The following is a 21,556-nucleotide window of genomic DNA, read 5'->3' as shown; positions in this document are numbered from 1 at the left end:
AGGAATCCACTCTGTAATGGTTGGTGAAAGTATCCAAAGAAGACCAAGCCACTCCTTTTAAAACTGTTCTAGAGTCAATCCCCTTTATAAAAGGCTCCTGATGAAGCCACTGTTCTAGTAGAATGAGTCTTTGCTGGTGAGGGTAAGGACTTCCATGAAGAAAGTAGCAGAAGCAAATGGATTTACAAATCCAGTTAGCAATAGTCTGATTTGAAACTGGGTTTCTTAACTTGGGAGCTTTGGAGAGAGACAAACAACTGGTCAAATTTGCAGATATCCTTGGCCTTATCCAGACAGAATCTGAGCTGTCGACGCACATCCAGGAAATGTAGAATTATTTCTTATTTTGTGCATTAGGTAAGAAAATGAGAAGATTTACAGCTTGACAGAAAGATAGTTCATTTAATACTTTTGGCATGAAGGAGGGATTGGCTATTAAAGATACTATATTCTTATGAAAACTAAGGAAAGAAGGTGTTGCCATTAGGTCCTGTAGTTCAGTGACTCATCTGGCAGAGGTAAGAGCTACCAGAACAGTTTTCCAGAAGCATAAGCTCTTGGTTTGAAAAGGGGGACAGAAACTTTCTTGAGCACAAAACTGTGATCTTAAGCAGGAGGGATAAGTTTCCTTGGAGGTTTCAGGTGAAGTATACTCTCTAAGAACTGTTTTATGTCTAGTGTGGCTGAAAGCTGAGGGCCCAGAGTTAAGCAGGCAGACTTGGCTGAAATGTGAGCCTTAGCTGATAAGTATGCTAGGGCAGATTATAACAACACACACAACTAAGAAAGAACCAACGTGGTTTTAGTCTGAAGTGCTCCCAGTATTGAGGTTGATGCCATAAGGTAAATCCTTTCCCTTTTGCTAAGTAAGATTTTCTGGTATCAAGTTTTCTTACCTCCTGGAGAGCATTAAGCGTGTCCTCAGATAATTGGTATTTAAAAGGGATCAGAATCCTATCATCAAAACTGTCAGGCTGAGGGATTACAGGTTGGGATGAATATGAATTCACCAGTACAATCTTTGGGCATTGGGAAGCAGAAGAAGTGGAGGGAAGGCACATAAGAACCTCCCTAGACAAAGGAAGGGCATTGCATCTTTTTGTTCAAGTTTCAGGACAGTAGGTCCTGGTGCAAAAGAGCAGATGATGTTTATTGTAGACGGAGGCAAAAAGATTCATCTGTGGCACTCACCATTTGTGGATTACATGCAGGAAGAACTGCCTGTTCAGTATCCATTCATAGGGATCTTCTCTTTATCTGGTTAGAAAGTCTGCCAGTACATTATCCTGTGAGGAAATGTAAACTGCTTGGAATGAGAGGCTTGTTTCTGTGGTCTGTTCCCATGCCAAAAGAACCAGTCTGCCCACTCGGTAAGATCTGGTGCATCCCCTGCCTGTCTATGTACCATTTAAACATTGTATTTTCTGCGAACATTCTTAATGGACCTGGTTTCCAAAAATGGGAGAAAAGCTAAAGGCCTGAATGAGTGCCCTCATCGCCTTCAGAATGATGTGATCTGATGTTAGATTTGTAAGCCATTGCTCCTGAACTTTCAGTTCTCCCATTCATGCTTCCCATACATTGTTTGATGCATCTGGGTGGAGCTCCTGTTGTGGTGTCTGTGCTTTGAAGGGAAGACCTAAGTTTACCTTTGTCTGTGATATCCACCAAAGCAATTTTTTAATTTATTTTTATTTTACATTTGTTGACCAGGATAGTCCGACTGGATGCATGTCCATTTTCAGCGGAGGCCCGGGAAGAAAAAGCTCCAAGGGTAAGCAGATGCAGCATTACATAATACCAGCATTACATATTACAAACAGACTATTTACAGAGATTACATAAGTAAGCAAGTTAAACAAGTTCCACAGGTTACAGTTAATCCTGAGCACAAGTCAGGATTAAACGAAATTACACAGTAAACTGGTTAACAGATTTTTACACATTCTAGAGAGAGTTAGCCAGACAATGACATAGCCAGTTAAGTGACAAATGTTGTTTGAGTCTAGTTTTAAATTGACCTAAGGTGGAAAGTAAGGTAATATCAGCTGGAGAGAGAGTTCCAGGATCTACTTACAGAGTTTGCAAAGAGAGAATCACCGGCTTTGTTATTAATTTTGCTAGTCTGAATTAGTAGTTTGTTAGAGGATCGAAGCGGTCTAGGATTGTTATAGGGGGTGATAATATTTTTAAGTGCAGGAGTATTGTCCGGATTACAGAGGATTTTATAGGCCATAATCAGTTGGTTACACTGGATTAGGCTGGGTAGTTCAAGCCAACTAAGCTGATTTAGATTGATGCAATGATGTGTCCTAAAAGGCAGCCCAGTGGCAAACCTGGCAATGTGGTTGTAGCAAATTGAGAGTTTGTTAAGGACAGTCTTGTTCAAATTCGAGAGTAGAGGGGATGCATACAGAAGGGTTGAAAGAAGGTGAGAGCGAGCTATGGCAATTTTAGCTGGAGGGGTTAGGAAGGCTTTTATTCTGTAAAGTGACCCTAGTTTTTTATTGATGGTTTTGATAGTTTGGTTAACATGTAGGTCAAATTTCAGATTATTGTCCATGATGACACCTAACAGTTTTGTAGATGGGTCAGGGGAGATTATTGTGCCATCATATGATTTTATGGTAAAGGTGAAAGCGGTAGACCTACGTGTTGGTGAAAATAACAGCATTTTAGTTTTTTTGGGATTTAGGATCAGATGATGTTCCGAAAGCCAGTTTTCTATTGTATTAAAGGTGGTCTGGGTAGCTGACCATAACTCTACTGGAGATGTGGCTGAGCAAATCAGAGAAGAGTCATCAGCATATTGGATACAGCTGACTTTTGGGATGACAGTATAAAGGTCGTTAATGAAGATGGAGAACAGCAAGGGCCCTAGTATAGAGCCTTGTGGTACTCCAAGGGTGTTAGGTAGAAGGTTAGAGAGTTTGTACTGCCAGAGGACAGCCTGCTGTCGACCATTCAGGTAGGATTGAAACCATTGGAGGGCTCCAGTATCTAGACAGAATGTTTGCAGGGTGTAGATTAAACGTTGGTGATCAACCATATCGAATGCCTTGGAAAGATCCAAAAAGAGGGCTGAGGATATATAATTATTGTTGCGATTATGGTTTATGGTGTTAGTAAAGGCTAGGAGGGCTGAAGTAGTGCTGTGATGAGGACGGAAGCCATGCTGAGTGTCTGCCAATAAGGTGATTTTGGATTAGGTGGTGCATGAGTTGTCTATGAATACATTTTTCCATAATCTTTGCAAGTGGAGAGAGTATAGCTATTGGCCTATAATTGGAGAATTCAGTAGAGCTGCCTCCTTTGTGAAGTGGGATTACATAGGATATTTTCCAGATGGTGGGAATTTTAGCTTCTACTATGGTTCTATTGATTATTATTGAGACGGGGTAAGCAATAGCATCAGCTGATTTTTGTAGGTACTCGGCAGGGAGTTGATCAGCAGAAAGTGTAGTGGGTTTTAATTTTTGATCAAGGTGCGGATAAGTGAAGTGGTGACTGGTTGGAAGCTGAACGCAAGTAGGTTTCTAGGGGTGCTACTTTCAGGACCAGGGGAGCTAGGAGGTAGTTGGCTAGCTAGGGCTTGAATTGTCTCAGTAAAGAATTGGTTAAAACTATCAGAAACATCTTCAGGGGTTTTATCAATAGTAGTAGCAGGGATTGGGGTTGAAGTTTGTCCAGGATGTAGTAGATTATTTAAACCTGCCCAAAACTTCTGAGGGTTATTTTGGTTTACTGTCTGTAAATTACAGTAGTATTGTTTTTTGTCTTGTAAAATTGAGTTTTTGGTTTCGTTCCTGGATTGCCTGTATTTAATGTGATCTTGAGGGTCTTTAGATGAACGCCATAAAGCCCATGCTTTGTTTCTAAGGGTAATTTTGAGTTTAGACTCTATAGAAAGCCATGGTGCAGTTTTTGCCTTGGTTCTCTTTGAATAAACAGGTGCATGCAAATCAAGGATCTCAAGGAATTTGTTGTTAAAGTATGCTACTGCTTCCTCTAAGGGGAGGTGTTTTAGAATAGACCAATTACATGAGTTTAGTTCTTGTTGGAATTTGGCAGGGTCAAAGTTTTTATTGTTTCTAACCTTTCTGAGTAAGGGTTGTTGGGAATTAATGGTTTTGAGCTTAATTACATATGTGAGAAGGTGATCGCTTAGGCCATTAAGGAGGGTACCAGAGGTGTGCAGTTGGGGGTGACTGTTTATAAGTACCCAGTCAAGTATACTTTCTTTTTGGTTGGGTTTACCTATCCTGGTAGGGGTGGATATGATTTGTGTAAATGCATGCAGGTTAATATGGGTGGTTGGGGATTCTAAGGAACAGGTGCTCCAGTCTATGTTAAAGTCTCCAAGTAGTAGGGTTTCTTGGAGGTAGTGACATGATAGCCAGTGCAGGATATCTTCAAATGTAGATATATTGTTACCTGGGGGAATGTACATACAAATGATATTAATGCATTTATTTTTATTAAGTTGCAATTTGGTGGCAAGAATCTCTGAGTTATTAATCTGAGGAGGTTGTATTACATCTATGGTGACATTCAACTCAGATTTATAGAGTACAGCTACCCCACCCCCTTCCTCGAAGCACGATCCAGCCTGTGTATGTTGTACCCAGGTGGTAACACTTCATTGTCTTTAGTGTTAGGTTTTAACCAGGTTTCAGATAAACAGAGAATCTCAGGAGTGGACATCCAGAAGTGCATGCAATTCATGTACCTTGTTATTAATGCTTCTAATATTGAGATGACAGACTAGGAGAGAGTTAGTTGGCCTATTAATTGTATGTTTGTAGCTTAGATTACAAGTAGAGGGGGTATGTGTATCTGAAGTGAGTAGGCCAGGGTTGGGGTGAATATCACCACCAAGTATTAGGTTGAGTCTATACTTAGTGATGAACTTCAGGAATTTGTTTATTAGTTTGTGGTAGTGTTTTGATCTAGAGCTAATGTGCCTGGGGTTGAGATGTTGATAGACTGAACAAGATGTTGGATAGGATCTGGTACTGTAAGTATGGTTGAATGTGGAAGGATTTACAGCTGGGGTGATAGTATGGCCTTTTGGGACCTGAAATCCCATGAGAAACTGGTTTTCATACAAGGCAAGGAGGTATGGTGTGAACAAGAGGGGTAGTAAAGAGAAGTATATCATTATATGTGATTCAGCTAGTGAGTGAAGGAACTGTTTTAACTGGTGATGCAACACCAGAAGATAGAGTGGAGAGGTAAAGGTACTGGAAAGGGGATGGGAGAATGCCACATGAAAGCTAATAGGTGCTATTACAATGTAGGTAGTAGAATGGGGGTGGGTGGAATTATCCCAGATGAAAGCTGATAGGATCTAGAAAGTGGGGGAGTGGCTACAGTACTATAAATTTAGAGGTACTAGGGGCGGGAGGGAATTGGGGGCAGGGAGGGGAGCGAAGAGAGCCCGAGCGTAGCGAGGCTAACGAACGGGGGCTATTGCAGTTGACAAGGTTTCCTAAGGTGTCCTAAAGCTATAAGGTAAGTATTGCAGCTCTTAATATAAGAGTCAATTTACTTCAGTTACAGGGGAAGGAGGCAACCACTCAAGTAGAAACAAAGAGCCCTATGGCTGACCAATATGGTGACCTGCAAGCACTGTAAGTAAAAGCTTAACAAATGCTTTTTGTGTGTAACCTACTCTGTTTAAATGTTGAGAGAAACTGATTGCAGTCCTGTAGACACCGTTTTGTAGGGAACTGTAGAGTTCAACTAGGAAAAGAGAAAAGCAGAAATTCTAGGGTAAGCATGAAGGCAACAACAGGCAGTTATTATATAATAATGCATTCAGAAAGGTTTGGTGGGGGGGTAAAGTAGCATACTTCAGAATGAACTAAGATTTATAGCTAAGAAACCTAAGCAAGAGAGCAATGCAGTAAATAAACACTTGCCAGATTTTAAAGATATACCAGAAAAACTAAATCAATTATTCACAATTGTACAACTGGAAAATTGCCAGTAAAAGCACTTCAGGTATAGCTAGCCCAAGGTATTCAAGTCATAAAAGCACTTCTTCAATGTGTGTGTGCAATTTAAACATTAAAAAACACATGCAGCAAGGAGGAGTTCTGATTATACACTTTCTCTAGGTACAGGTTCAGTTTAAACACAAATATTACCACAGAAATTCAGTAAAGTCACTAGCTACTTACAGAGCCTCTGAAAAAAATAGAGCAGTCTGTGCAGAACCAGAATTCAGCTGCAGGTCATTCAGTTACACAAAAAACAGTAAAAGATCCATACAATGAAGAAACTTACACTAAGTCACACCAGGTCAACCAAGGGGGGAAGAAAGAGGGAAATCCTAAGCACCTAGATTTGAAAATGATGCCTGTACTAAATACAAAAATAAATAAGTAAATCTCCCTTGTGGTATGGGATTGAAATGAGAGAAAAGAAAGAATAGTTGTGTAAAATCTTACCATAACCATAGATGTCCTTCTCTTCTATGTTGCAATATTCTTACTGTGGGATTTTCCACCTCAGGCAACCCGATGTCTGCTCCTATACAAAAGTTTAAGCCTGGTTGCTGTAGGTGCGTGGGACATCATACATAGGGCCATAAACTAGGGACCTTAAATGTGACATGTGCATGCAGAGACCTCAGAACTTGAAGGCCAGACAGACCATCCCAAAGAGAGTAATAAGTGATTGTCAGCCAGAAGTGTCAAGTGTCATATGTTGGCTAGTAGCTCTTGGTGAAGGGTAGAGCTTCCTAGTAGTTAACGGCTAGGTCCTTAGTCCAAACTTAACTCAGGGGGAAGGTGGGAGGGATGGAATACTGCAACATGGAAGAGAAGGACATCTATGATTATGGTAAGATTTTACACAACTATTCTATGTCCTTCTATCACTATGTTGCCGTATTCTTACTGTGGGAGAGTACCACAGGTAGTTAGAGGGAAGGGTGGAGGTAGAAGTGAAGATTCCAGAAACCCCTGCAGGATTGCTCTAGCAAAGCCTGCCCTGGCTATGGAGACTTGATCTAGCTTGTAGTGTCTGGTGAAGATGTGAATAGTGGACCAGGTGGCAGCTTCCATAATGGAAGTTGTTTCCAGAACTTTGAGGAAGGCTTTGGAAGTAGCCATGCCTCTGGTGAAATGAGCTCTCACCCCATGGGTAAATGTTTGCCATGGTATGAGAAGCAGAAGGAAATGGATTTTCTGATCCAGCCTGAAACAGTTTGCTTGGAAACTGCCTTGCTCATAGCCCTGGGGTGGAAGGAGACAAATAGTTGGTCAGATTTTCTGAAAGAGTTTTGTCTAGGTAGAATCTCAGTTGTCATGTACATCCAGAGACTGGAGAATTCTTTCACTATTGTTAGTTGGAGAGAGGAAGAAGGTAGGCAGGTGAATAGATTGATTTAAGGACAGTTTGTTTACTACTTTAGGCATGATGGAAGGGTTAGTGCGCAAGGTCACCCTGTTCTTGTGGAAGATGGTGTGTGTGTGTGTGTGTGTGTGGGGGGGCTGGACATGACAGCTTGTAACTATGACACTCTCCCAGCAGAAGTGATGGCCACCAACAATACAGTCTTCCATGTACACAATTGTAAAGTAGCATTGCTAGCTGGCTCAAAGGGGGAAAGTGGTAGTTTTTCCAGGACAAAGTTTAGGTCCCAGGGTGGTGGGATGGGATTTCTAGGTGGTCTGATGTGTAAGACCCCTCTCAGCAAAAGTTTAACATCTAGCCTGGACAGTAAAGGGGTATCTAGAGGCAGGCAGGCAGGCAGAGACGGCTGAAAGGTGCACTTTCACTGAGGAGTAAGAAAGGCCATCCTTAATGAGTTCACACACATATGCAAGGACTAGTGAAGGGTCTGCTTGGCTGGGGTCCCAGTCTTTATGTAGACACTATTTGGAGAATCTCTCCCATTTTGATAAGTATGATTTTCTAGTTGCAGGTTTCCTGGTCTCCCTCAGGACTGTAAGCACGTCCTCTGAGTAGTGGTGTCTAAAAGGGAATAGAAGTTTATCATCCAGAGTGTTAGTGCTAACATCTGTAGGTGAAGATGGATTAGGGTTCCCTTTTATTGTGTGAGAAGGTCCACCTTGTGGAGTAACATCCAGCAACTGCCCTTGGCTAGCGAGTGAAGCAGGGGGAACCAGTGTTGCCTTGGCCAATAGGGGGTCATCAGCATGATTTTTGGTTTGTCCTTCCTGATTTTCAGTAGGACCTTTTGGATTACAGTGAAGGGGGGAGTGTAAAGAACCACTCCAAGGAATGCTGAAGGCATCTACTTTCCAGGCTAGTGGGGAGTGATCCCTGGCGCAGAAATTCTACAACTGTCTGTTCTGGGTGGAGGCAAACAGATCCACTTGAAGAGTGCCCTACCGGTGGACAACGTCTATAAAAGTTTCCCTGTTCAACATCCACTTGTGCTGTACAGAAGATGTTCTGCTGAAAAGATCTGCCTATTTGTTGTCCTGAGAGGGGATGTATGAGGCCTGCAGGGACAAGCTGTGCCTGGAGGTGAGGTTCCAAATTTGTAGAGTTATTCTGTACAGGAGGCAGGCTTTGGTCCCTCCTTGTTTGTTGAGGTGCTACATAACTGTGGTGTTGTCTGAATATTAGAAGGGGGTCCGGGTAGAGGGCAGGAACAAAAACCTCCAGGGCTAGACGAACTGCAGTCATTTCCCTGACATTGATATGTTTCTTTTGAAGGGCAGGATTCCATGTTTCCTGAACCCTGAAATCTTTGCAGGTGGCTCACCACCCTAGGTCTGAAGCATATGTGTGCATGAACTGGTTTGGGAAGGGCATTTGGAGTGGTAATCCCGGGCTATGACGGATTTGTAGAATCCACCACCTTAGTTCTGATTTGAGGCAGGGCACAACAGGAATTTGCTTCTCCAGAGAGTGTAGGTGTTGTGACCACACATTTTTGAGGTACCACTGGAACGTCTGCATGTGCATTCTTGCCAAGTGAAGCATAGGAATGGTGGCTGCCATAAGCCCCAGGAATTGCAGGAATTGTCTTGTAGAAATCTGGAGTTCCAGTAAAAGGTTTTGAATGTGAGTGGAGAGAGAGTGGACCTTTTCCTGGGGAAGAAAGGCCCGCATCAGATCTGTCCTGATTCTGCAGCCTAGAAAGATTTTGTCTTGCTGAGGGAGCAAGGAGGATTTGTTTATGTTGATGGTGAAGCCCAGGTTTTGAAGAAGGGTGGTGGAGAACCTCTGGTGGTCTTTGAGGAGGGTTTCCGTCTCTGCTAGAAGGAGAATGTTTTCTAGGTAGGGATAGAGTTGGATACCTTGGGTCTTGCAGTAAGCAATAGCTGGGGCTAGGCATTTTGTGAATACTCTGGGTGCAGTAGACAAACCAAAGGACAAAGCTGTAAAATGAAAATGAGAGCAGGGTCCAGAAAAACGTAAAAATGTTCTGTTGGAGGGCTTTATGGGGATAAGGAGGTAAGCATCCTTTAGATCCACTGTGGCCATGAAGGCCTGGTCTGGGATAAGAGGGAGAAGGGTTGGAAGGGAAAGCATTTTGAATGATGGAACTTTTAGGAAGTGGTTCAGAAAGGATAGATCCAGTATAGGTCTCAAAGGGCAATCCTTTTTGGGGACCAGAAAGAGTCTTGAGTAAAACTCTTTTCCTTCCTGATCTGAAGGAACAGGTTTTATTGTTCCTAGCTTTTGGAGGTCTTGAAGAATTTGTGGCAGGAGGTGGGCTTGATTTTTTGGGGGAAAGGGAATGGGCTTTTCCCTCCAAGAAAGGAAGTATCTATTTTGAATGACAGTCAGTACCCATTGGTCTAAAGTGATGGTTTTCCAAAATGGTAAACAGTGGGATAGACGGGCTGACAAAGGCAGATGGGCAAGGCAGTCAAGCATTGTTGGGTGCATTTCTATCCTGAAATGGCTGTCTAGGAGTTGGTTGAGAGGGAACAGGTCTGGAGTATAACTGCCTTCTGGTTCCTTTCCTGTGCCTGGTGGAGGAGGGTGCCAGAGGAAGGGGTTCTCCTGACAAAAGAAGTTTTAGCAGGATAGTTCCTGTAATACTTAAGATTAGGGGACACAAGCAAGTGCTCGTTGTCCTGCAGTTCCTTGCTTTCCTCCTGCAGGTTTTTAAAAAGTTCTACAGATTGTTTTCCAAACAAAAGGTTATGGACTAATGTGGTGTCCATAATTTTAGTTTTGAGGCCTTTTGGAAGAGGCTGTAGGTGAAGTCAAGAATATCTGCGGGCTCACCTAGCTAAGCCATCTGCTGCATAATAACTACACCTAATGGAATGTCTGGCTACCTGTGAAGCCACCGTTTAGATGTTATGTCTGATTTAGTAGGGCAGTCAGGTGTGGCAGCCAGGAGATTGGTTGCGTGTGAGACAGGGACCAGGGCATATTTTACCATGTGTGTCTGGTAATTAACAGCACGGAAGGCCAGGGTGGAAGAGGTGTACACTTTTTTCACAATCCTGTCCATGCTTTCGCTGTCTTTATCAGTAGGCAAAAGAGATGCAGAGGGAATAAGTCTGGATTGCTTGTCTGGGGAGACAGCAATAACTGCAGGGTCTGGGGGGTAACTAAGAATTTTTGCTCATCAGGTACCTTACAAAACCCGTCTGGTCTTTTAGGTGCAGGTGGTTGAGAGTCAGGATTTTTGGATGAAGAGGTAAAAGCAGCCAAATAGGAAGGTAAGATAGGTGGGATGGCAGATGGGGAGGGCGACTCCACTTGAAGGAGTTCAAAATACCTCCTCTGGGTGCCAGTCATCTGGGCAGTGTCCTATTTAAAGTAGTCTTTCACCTTAGTTATAGTTTCACCAAATGTAATGTCCTCTGGTGGGGAGTCCCCTTCAATGGATTCCTCATCTGGTGAATAGTATTCTAAAGGAGAGGCAATTTGGGATGCATAAGAAATGGACTCTTCAGAAGAAGAGTAGTAAGGTTCTAGTCCCTCTTCTCCCTCTTGGGAAGTCTGCAAGGGGAGAGAAATGGCAGAGGCAGGTCTAGGGCTGAGCACAGGTACAGTTGGTGGGAGAAGAGCCTGTGGGCCTGAGGGCCACAAAGGCCTGCATCAGAGAGTTAGTGAATGACTGCCAATCTGGAACTCCTTTAGAGGTAGGAGTCAGAAACTTAGTTTTTTTTTTCTTCGCTTAGTAGGTGGCGGTCTGGGAGAAGGGCTAAGCTCATAAGCCTGAGACTCAGAAATTGGCATCACCGAAGGTCGTCAGACTGATTCTGGTTCCCCCTTGACCATGGTAGTACCAACATTTGGGCTATCTATGTGGACGTGCAGGCTGTTACTTCTGAAGCGGCTTCCTCGGTGGGAGCTGTCTAAGTAGTCGGTTCAGTCGGATGTCACTCAACTCTTAAATTGGAAGCTGGCGGGATGTCCAATGGCAGAGAGGCAATGGAAGTAGGCCTGGAAACTTTGGCTTTTTTCCATGGTGGTTCAGTCGGAACGGCTGATTCGGGATCCATCCTAAGCGCAAGCTTTTTGAGACGCTGGTTCTCTAAATATAAGTTTAGTGCGGCCAGATGGCTGTGGAGGGTCTTCGGTACAAAAGATCAGCAAATGGAACAAGCAGTATGATCGTGTTCCTTCCCAAGACAAAAAACGCAACGGTCATGCGTATCTTTATGTGGTATCTGACGTCCGCAAAGGCATTTGCCCTTCTTAGCTGACATTGGCTAATACTAAATACAGCTAACAAAGCTCAAGCAAAAAGAATGGAAAGGTTTCCCCAAATGGGATACTTAGCTTTTAGAAGTCTTCAGGTGTACGAGTGAAGCAAACGATGTGACAATATCTGCGGCTGAAAAGTTCTGAGGTCTGTGCATGCAGACATTACATTTAAGGTCCCTGCTTTATGGACCTGTGTGTGACATCTCATGCACCTACAGCAACCAGGCTTAAGCTTTTGTATAGGAGCCGACGATCAGTCGCCTGAGGCAGGAAATCCCAGAGTAAGAATACTGCAATATAGGAATAGAAGGACATCTGAAGTAACTGACTAAGCTTTGCACTTTCTCTGGCAGTAGGAAGACCTGCATGAGTGTGGTGGCTAGTTTGCACTGCAAGAAAACCAGATCTTGGCTTGGATTCACAGTTGACTTTTTCAGAATGATTGTAAAATTGATTTATTTACCGGGATAGTCCGACTGGATACATGTCAAACATACAAAAGGTTACACAAGAAGTTAGAAAACAATTAGAACATATGAATATATATATATATATATATATATATATATATATATATATATATATATATATATATATATATATATATATATAGTGGTAATGTAACTTATGTACATTGGTTTAGAAGTGTTCCCAAGTAGGGACTCACAGTTCTCATGGACAGACATACAAAGGTTATACAAGAAGTTAGAAAACAATTAGAATATATAAAAACAAAGTGGTAGTATATCTTACGTACATTGGTTTAGTGATGTTCCCTAGTAGGGACTCACAGTTCTCATGAACAGACACAATTACAAGTAAGATTGTAACTCACAGTTTCACAGTTCTCATGGACAGATGCAATTACAAGTAAGACTGGATACATAGCATGGTAATGTAGTTAGATGTTATGATAATTATTGATTATGCTATGATAATTACTGATTATGCTATTGTTTTATAACTTAATCTGGGTTGGTACATGGACATATCCAGTTCAATATGAGATACTGTTTGAGGTTTTTTTGAAGAGACTTTTGGAGGACTGTAGGGTTATATAGTTTGGCAAAGGCATCATTCCAGGTTTTTCCAACAAAGTTGGTGAACAGGGATTCACCAGCTGACTTATTAGCTTTGTGGGTTTGGACCAGTAATTTGTCGGCTGACTGTAGGGATCTCAGGTTGCTATATGGCTTAATAATATTTATAAGAGAGGGGGTATCTTTAGGGTGGTACAGAACTTTGTGCACTATTAAGAGTTGATTGAATTGAATTAAGCTGGGCAGTTCTAGCCATTCTAGTTGTTTCAGGTTCTGGCAGTGATAGGTTCTATAGGTGGAGCCAGTGGCGAATCTGGCAATATGGTTGTAGGTATGGGACAGCTTACTTAGTTTGGTTTTATTGAGGTTTGAGAGTACAGGTGAGGCATATAAAAGAGTAGAGAGTAGGTGTGATCGGGTGATTTCAGTCCTAGCCAGTGGGGTTAAGAGTGTCTTGTTTCTATACAGTGATCCAAGCTTCTTATTGATGGTCTGTATGGTTTTGTTGACCTGTAGGTCAAATTTGAGATTACTGTTTATGATAACCCCTAGAAGTTTAGTGTGTTGATCTGGGGAGATAGTGGTGCCACTGTTAGACATGACAGAGAATGAAAGTATGGCAGATCTACTAGTGGGGGTGAAGAGTAGAAGTTTAGTTTTATTGGGGTTCAGTAGTAGGCGTTGGTTGGTGAGCCAGTTCTCAATAGTGTTAAAAGAATTTTGGATTAAGATTTGTAGTTCGGATGGGGAGGTGGCTGAACAGATGAGAGTGGAATCATCTGCATATTGAATACAGGTAGCTTTAGGGATAGCAGTGTGAAGATTATTGATAAAAATAGAGAAGAGTAGTGGGCCTAGTATAGAGCCTTGAGGGACACCAAGTGTGAGAGGTAGCTGACTGGAGAATTTGCCCTGCCATAGTACCACCTGTTGCCTACCAGTTAGGTAGGACTCGAAACAACTGGACAGTGTGCGTGTTGAGGGAAATGGATTTTAGAGAAAGAATGAGAAGTTCATGGTTGACCATGTCAAAGGCTTTTGATAGGTCAAGGAAGAGGGCAGAGGTTAGCCTGTTGTCATTTCTGTTATTGTTTATGGCATTAGTAAAGGAAAGGAGGGCTGACCTGAAGCCATGCTGGGAATTGGAGAGTTGGATGGTAAGTTATTCTGTGTAATGTATTGCATTAGTTGCTTGTGTACACACTTCTCCATTATTTTGGCTAGTGGGGAAAGAATGGCAATGGGTCTATAGTTGGACATGTCTACTGAGCTACCACCTTTATGGAGTGGGATGATGTGGGATATTTTCCAGAGGGAGGGGATAGCATTTTAGGATAAGGTTCTGTTGATAAGGATAGATATGGGATATGCAATGGCATCTGCAGCTATTTGTAGGTACTCTGCGGGGAGGAGGTGCAGCGAGGGCAGTAGGTTTTAGTTTTTGTAGGATAACTTTGATAAAACTAATGTATATTGGTTGAAGGCTAAATCTGGGGTGATTTGTGGATAAATTAGGCATGTGGTTTAAGTTTGTGGAGGTTAGGTGATTTGCTAGGGATTGGATTGTTTCGGTGAAAAAGTTATTATAAGCGCTAGCTATGGTCTCTGGGGAACTATGGGTATGGTTAGCCGGGGTTGGGGTGGTAGAATGTCCTGGATGAAGTAGCTGATTTAAGCCTGCCCAGAACTTTTGGGGGTTGTTTTGGTGTTTTTGTAGGAGATTATGGTAGAAGCTTTTTTTATCCAGTAAGATAGATTTTTTTTGTGTCATTCCTGAGTTGACGATATTTTAGATGGTCAAGTGGGGCTTTGGTTGTTCTCCAGCTGGCTCAGGCTCTGTTTTTAGCTTTGATTTTAGATTTGGTCTCTTTTGTGAGCCATTGTGCTGTGTTTGATCTAGATTTAATTGTACGTGCTGGAGCATGGAAATCAAGGATACTCAGGAATTTAGAGTTAAAGTGAGCTACAGCCTGTTCTAATGGTAGATTTTTTTAGTTTTGACCAGTCAACTGTTTGTAGTTTGTTTAGGAATATTGCAGTGTCAAGTTTTTTTCTGTTTCTCACTGTTCTATATTTGGTATGGTGAGGGTTTCCTACCTTATGTTTTATGATAAAGGTTAGAAAATGGTCGCTAAGGTTGTCAGGGAGAGTGCCAGCAGTATACAGTTGGGGTTGGTTGTTAACTAGGATCCAGTCCAGGATACATTCCCAGTTGGTCGGTTTGTTTATCCTAGTGGGAGAGGTTATGGTCTGTTTAAACCCAGATATGTTTATAGGAGTGAGGGAGGGTTCAGAGGAGCAGGGGTGCCAGCCGGTGTTAAAGTCACCAAGAACTATAGTTTCTTGGGGATAAGTAGTGGATAACCAGTACAGGATATCCTCTAGGGTATTTAAGTTGTTGCCTGGCGGAATGTATCCACAGACGATGTTTAAACATTTGTACTGGTTAATCTGTAATTTGGTTATGAGTTCAGCATTGTTGAATTGGGGTGGTTGAATAGTGTCTCTATTAACAGTTAGAGTGTTTTTGTAAAGGACTGCTACTCCACCTCCTTTCTTAGTAGCACGGCCTAACCGGTGTATATTATATCCTGGGGGTAGTATCGCATTTTTGGTAGTACTAGGTTTTAGCCAGGTTTCCGTAAAACACGCAATGTCTGGGGAGTGGGTTGCTAAAAGGGTGTGTAGGTTGGGAATCTTATTATTACTTCTAATATTTAGGTGAAATGCTAGGAGGGAACTAGTGGGAGTAAAAAGGGGTAGCTTGACTGGGGGGGTTGTGGTAGGGGAGTGAAGGTTATTGGGTGTGGGTGGGCCAGGTTTGGGATGAATATCTCTGTGTGTTATAAGGTTATAGTGACAGGATATTCTAAGCTTTAGGAGTTTATTAGTTTTATATGGTCTTTGTCTTTAGGATTGTGTTTTGTGGTTTTACAGGGGTGATATATTATTGAGGGTCGTATATTCGGTTTGCTGGGGATGGCACAGTGTTTGGTGTTGTGTGTGTGGTCGTGGGTGTCTGTCTGACCTTGTGGGTAGTGAATACCATGGTCAAGTATTTGTTCGTAGGCAGTAAGATGGTAAAATAGAAACAGTATAGGCATTAGGGTAATTAGTATTTTTTTTACTTATTTGCATTTTGTTAGGACAGTGGGCCAAATTTGTTGGTTGATTGTGCTAACAGGGTGTGGAAGAATGGAAAAGAAAAATGGGTGTCGGGGAGGGCTGTTCACTGACTGGATCTTAGTATGAGGGGAGTGGCTGAGTGTAGTTTAAATGTAGGAGTAGTGGGGGAGGGTGGGAATTGGGGGCAGGGAGGGGAGCAGGGTGAGCGGAGCGGGGCTAACACTGACTCCAGGTATTTCCCTGGGCTTATGGTATGTTAAGGTAATGTTTTGGCTGTATTTATATTTGTTTCTTTTTACACCAACATTTTAGGCTATTTTTAATCTATAGGTTATACACTTGCAGGATAAATTAATAGCTGCAGAGTATAATTTTCTGGGCTATGTGAGGGAGTGCAGGATGAAATTACTGTTGTAGCAGTTTAACCTGTTTGAGGAAAACTGGGGGTGGGGGAAAAGAGAAAGCAGTAGGAGTGGTTAGAGGAGGACCTTGATTGACTCAAGACACCACACAAGAGGTAAGTTTAATGTAAAGGCCTAAAACCTGCACTCAGCACTTAATGTTATTTATGTTTAGCAGGAAAGACAGACCAACAGTATACACTTCTGAGGATTTTTACAAGGGTTACTTGTTCAATGTCAGACTTTAATAAAGGAAATCTATGTTTGTGTAGAAAGCCAGAAAGGTACAAGGTATACCTGTAGAAATTAGGGTCAGAGACACTAATGTAAGAGTCAGTGTATTTTAGTTACAGGGGAAGGAGGTAAACACTCAAGTAGAAAAGAGTCCTATGGCTGACCAAAATAGTGACTCGCTTAGTTACACAGCACTGAAAGAGTAAGCTTAACAAATGTTTTATATGTGTAACCTACTCTGTTTAATTGCCGGGAGAAAAACAGTTTTTGTTGAGAGAGTGGTAGCCAAATTGCAATCTGTAGACACCATTATGCAGCAGCTGCAATATGCTAGTGAAGGTAACTAGGAAAAGAGAGAAGCAGAGATTATAGGGCAAGCATTAAGGCAACAGGCAGTTATTTTAATATAGTACATTGAGAAAGGTTTTGGGGGGGTAAAGTAGCACACTTCTGAGTGGACTAGGATGTATAGCTAAGAAACCTTAGCAAGAGAGCAATGCAGTAAATAAACACTTGACGATTTTACAGATGTACCAGAAAATTCAGGGCTTGAATTAGGGCCATGGTGACCTTAAGATGAAATAAGAGTATCTGGTGAGATGGAGTCTGTATTAACATGTAGTTTAAATAAGGGACTCCCAGAGTCCTGCGGTAAGCTATTACTGGGGCAAGGCACTTTGTGAAGACAAGGTGGCTGCAGAGAGTCCAAAAGGCAATGCAGAAAACTGGAAGTGTGATGAATCAGTAGAAAGCCTCAGAAATTTCATGTAGGCTGGGTGAATAGGAATGTGGAGATAAGCATCCTTTAGGTCCAAAGACTCCAGGAAGACGTGGAAGAATGAATGTAAGCAGAGCTTGTAGTGACATCTTGAAAGATGGAACTGACAGAAAGGTGTTGAGGGTGGAAAGATCCAGAAAAGTCCTCCAGTCTCCTCCTTTTCTTGGGAATGAGCTCTTTTCCCACATATTGCTGAGGCACAGGCTCTATTATGCCTTACTCTAGCAGGGTTTGAATGATGGAACAGAGCAACTGAATTTGATTTTGTGGACGCGGAGGGATGCCAATGAAAGGAGAAACTTCTTTCCAGGCCATTCTGCATCCCCTCTGAATGACTGAAACCATCCATTTGTCTGAGGTGATGAGTAACCAGCTTTTTAGTGATGAGGTCTAGGTCTACCTTTTGAAAATGGGATGGGATGGACTGAGGGGTGGGGAGGGGAACAGAAGGTAATCAGGTGGACTTGTCTAGGTAAGAAGGCCTCCCATATCTGAAGACCATGTCACGATTGTCCTGGAATCTCTTCCTAGGCATTTTTTTTTTTTTTGGTTTTAGGAAAAGGCCTGGATTCCCTGTGGGCAAAGTAGTTGGGTTTTGCAGAATAATTCCTTTTGTTTCTGGGTATGGAAGTAATGAAGATCTCCTTCATAATCTCATCTTGTTCCTGCAATTGTTTGAAAAGTCTAGGAGCAACAGCTGCCCTGCAGGAAGCTTTCACTGCATCATAGCATTTAATGGTGTGTCTAGCTACTTGGAAAGCCTCAGCCACCAAAGATAAAACCTGTTGTTTACGGGCTGCTTCCTCAGGAGAGGACAAAGACTTAGTTTGCTCAGAATAGGTACAAAGTATTTAGTCACATGAGTCTGCTAACTCAGAGGTCTAAAGGCCAGAGTGAAATATGTATTAAACTTTTCCCCAATCTATCTAAACAGAAAAGGCAAAGGGAATAGAGATCTTTATAGGGAACCTGCTTACCATAGTCGCACTTTCCCTTCCTAGTTGACATCTAATAGCAATAAACAGAAATATTGTAGCAATGACTACACACAGAACAGACAGATGGGTGTGAGACCTGCATTCAGAATGGCAGCAAAATAGTCTGGGGATTTACTCTATGTCCATTTATGCCTACGTGCTTAAGTCATACATTGGAATTATGGCTCTGTTGAAGGCTTTAGCCTTGGTACCCCAGCTGGACGTCCAGGTTATTTGGGAAGATAACCCAACAGTTTGGAATGCTGCAATAGTGATCTAATGAAGAACATCATCGTGTTACCCTAAATAGGCTACGACAGGCACAAGAGATCCCAAGGGATGGCAGGTGATCAGACCAGATGCTGTTGCATAAAAGACCATGTATTAAAGAAATACAGCTCATGAAAGTTCCACTGGGAAAATAATTTTCTGGTAGAGCACCAAAGTAAGTGCCTTCCCACAGCAACAGTAAACTGTTTTTCTTCTGGCTCCAGCTCCACTAGTACACAGTCTGCAACCGCTCTCTAATCAGGGTGGTGGCAGCACAAGCAGTAACAAATCCAGCTACCTAGTGAAATTCTGCAAGATATGTCAACAGGAAAATCAGTAAATCTATTCATTTTTACATGAAATGCATTATTAAAACAACATAATTAACCACTCACCTATACTCCTCTACTGTCAAACATTCATATAGTTCCTGGGCTGTAAACCGATCTGCAACATTCATCTAAAAGCAAAAGGACTTCTTATAAATTGATTTTATACCACATCCCAGAAAACAGACGTAACAGAAAAAGCAGCAATAGTAAAGCTTTGTCAGTATGAACCATTTTAAGTGACATCAACTACCTTGAACCAAGAGACAGAATAATCCTCAGACATAAAGGTCAGAAGCATTCAGTGTACATACCAATACATTTGGAAAGCATTATTGAAACCAATAGTAAAATACAATGACCATAATGATGCCTTCATTTATATATCTGGCACAGATTCTTCATTACAAAACAGAAGTGCGGGCCAATTTGCCACCCCAAGTATCAGGCAAATGTAAGACGGAAGCTTTTTCTTTTCTGTTTTAACATTCTATACTATACCAATTACTTTAAACCGGAATTAAAGTATTAAGCTACAAAACAGTGTGGCTTAACATGTATGAAATCTTAGCTCTGGCTTTCCACACCTGTGTGTGTGTGTGTGTGTGTGTGTGTGTGTGTGTGTGTGTGTGTGTGTGTGTGTGTGTGTGTGTGTGTGTATCTATCTAGCTATACCTATTGTTTATTCTTTTACATATACTCATTCTACTACTACCTTCTTGAAGTTTAAATCTAGTTATTCAAAATCTGTTTCTGGGTATTAATCTATACATTAAAGATAATACAATAAGTATTACAATCTATAGAAAAGAAGTTCAAACTGCTGGATATTTACATAACACTAATGTGTACCCCCCCATTTACAAAGGCATTGTGCACAATCAATTCCTTAGAGAAAGTCGGATGAATACAGATATATCTGACTGCATCAAACAGCTAGATGAGATGGTGACAGAGTTTAAAGATGGGGCTATAGTATTAAACTATTAGAAGAAAATAAAAAACAAGTGTTGAGTGAAATGGATGGCTTAGCTAGACCATATTTCTCAGATACAGGAGAAAGCCCAACTAATGGGACAGTAAATGTTATAGATAGTTCTTCCAGAAATAAGTTTGCATATATTATGCAAGATAATGCACATACTAATAGGGTTAAACAACTTACAAGACAAAAGTGATCTATATTATGTACATCTGATGTTGTTAAAAGAAGTTGTAGGTTCATCACCTAGTTTTGCATTTAAGAAATGTAGGAATCTGAAACAACAGCTCTGTTAAAAAGACTTACACATGTGCTCTAAGAATGCTATAATTAAAACCACTGAAATAAGTATTAGAGGACGGGATATTGTGTTGAACACTAAGAACATCGAATATAGATGGATTAATTACTTTCAAACAGATGTGCCCCCTGGGCTGAAACATACTGGGAGTTTAAAACCTGTTCTCAAGAAAAGGTCTCTAACAAGCACTCAATTGTTTATTTTATTTATTTCATTGTTGCTGCGCTTCTATAGGTTTGAATTTGTTCATGTGGTGTAGATATGAAAATGTGTCTTAGTATGATTTTATGCACTGAAGAAGAGTTTTATCGCGAAAGCTTTGCTATTAAACTTATTCTTACATCACTTTGTGAGTTCCTTTCACTTTTTATTCTTGGACTGTTTTGTTTGGAACTCTATACTGGGTGTTTACCATTTTTTTTGCTCTGATTAGTTTACCCCGCAGCACATAAATACTCATTATTTCTTGTTCAGTAATAAAACTTTGATGCTCTAATCCTTTCAGTAATTCAGCTGTCAAGTCAATTAGCCTATCGATCAAAAGTCTCTCTTCTACAACTTCCTCATCTTCATCACTGCTTTCTCCTCCACTATCTTCTTTCTCTGGCTGCACAACCTTCAGCACAATGTCCGAGTTAAGTATAATGATGAACAGTGGCTTATCTTCTTCTACATTCATCCAGTCTTCAACATCATCATCATCATCCAATCTCGATGCAAGATCCTTGGTAACAGGATTAGTTAGCTCTTGAGCAAAAGAAAGAACTTTACATATTGTCTGTTTTTCCACGAAAACCCTAAATCCTGAAAAGCCGTTTTCAGTCCCCTCACCAGGTGCAGACTCGAACATTAAACCTGGCCATAATTTATGCCAACCATTCTTCAGTGTGGATGGCTCCACTCACTGCCAAGCATTAGCAGCACAGTAAATCATCTATTTCATATGAAATTCCTTCATAAATTCCTGAACTTGTTTACCAGCATTAACTGCATTCAGTAGGCACCTCATAAACAGGGAAAGATACTTTGACTTGAAGGAACATAATATGTCATTGTCCAGGGGTTGAATTAATGATGTACAGTTAGGTGGCAGGTAGATACCTAACACATTGTTTTTTTACCAGCAGTTCTGCTTTTGGTCGTGCTGAGCAGTTGTCTAAAATAAGCATTATCTTACAATTTGTGATCCAGGCCAACAGAGTTACAGTGAGCTCGTGCTTCAGGAACAAAATAATTTTTGAACCATCTAGTATGGTGCTACTTGTAATTCATCCTTTTTTGTTAGCACGGTAAATTACAGGAAAATACTTCATGCCTTTGTACGCTTTGGGATGAAAGCTTTTGTCAAAGGCCAGTAACTTACACCTGTGGGTTCCTAATGCATTAGAGCAGCTAAGCACAGTTACACGATCTTTAGAGGCCTTAAAACCTATTTTGTGGTTCTGCATCAGCTGTTG

General features: G+C 41.5%; 1 protein-coding gene across 1 annotated transcript in view; it reads right to left on the bottom strand.

Moving 5' to 3' along the window:
• The window catches only part of LOC122814162 (transcriptional protein SWT1-like), an 881,598-nt gene that overhangs the window by 184,922 nt on the left and 675,120 nt on the right, over nucleotides 1-21,556 (bottom strand). Inside the window, exon 8 of the mRNA XM_044086775.1 lies at nucleotides 18,883-18,947. Within this exon, the coding sequence (XP_043942710.1) occupies nucleotides 18,883-18,947 (65 nt within the window). The remainder of the gene's footprint in view (nucleotides 1-18,882; nucleotides 18,948-21,556) is intronic.

Source organism: Protopterus annectens, chromosome 10.part0, assembly GCF_019279795.1.
Source record: "Protopterus annectens isolate FY-2018-M chromosome 10.part0, PAN1.0, whole genome shotgun sequence".
Lineage (NCBI taxonomy): Eukaryota > Metazoa > Chordata > Ceratodontiformes > Protopteridae > Protopterus > Protopterus annectens.
The sequence above is the reverse complement of the archived record's forward strand: the minus strand, read 5'-3'. Positions and strand labels throughout refer to the sequence as shown.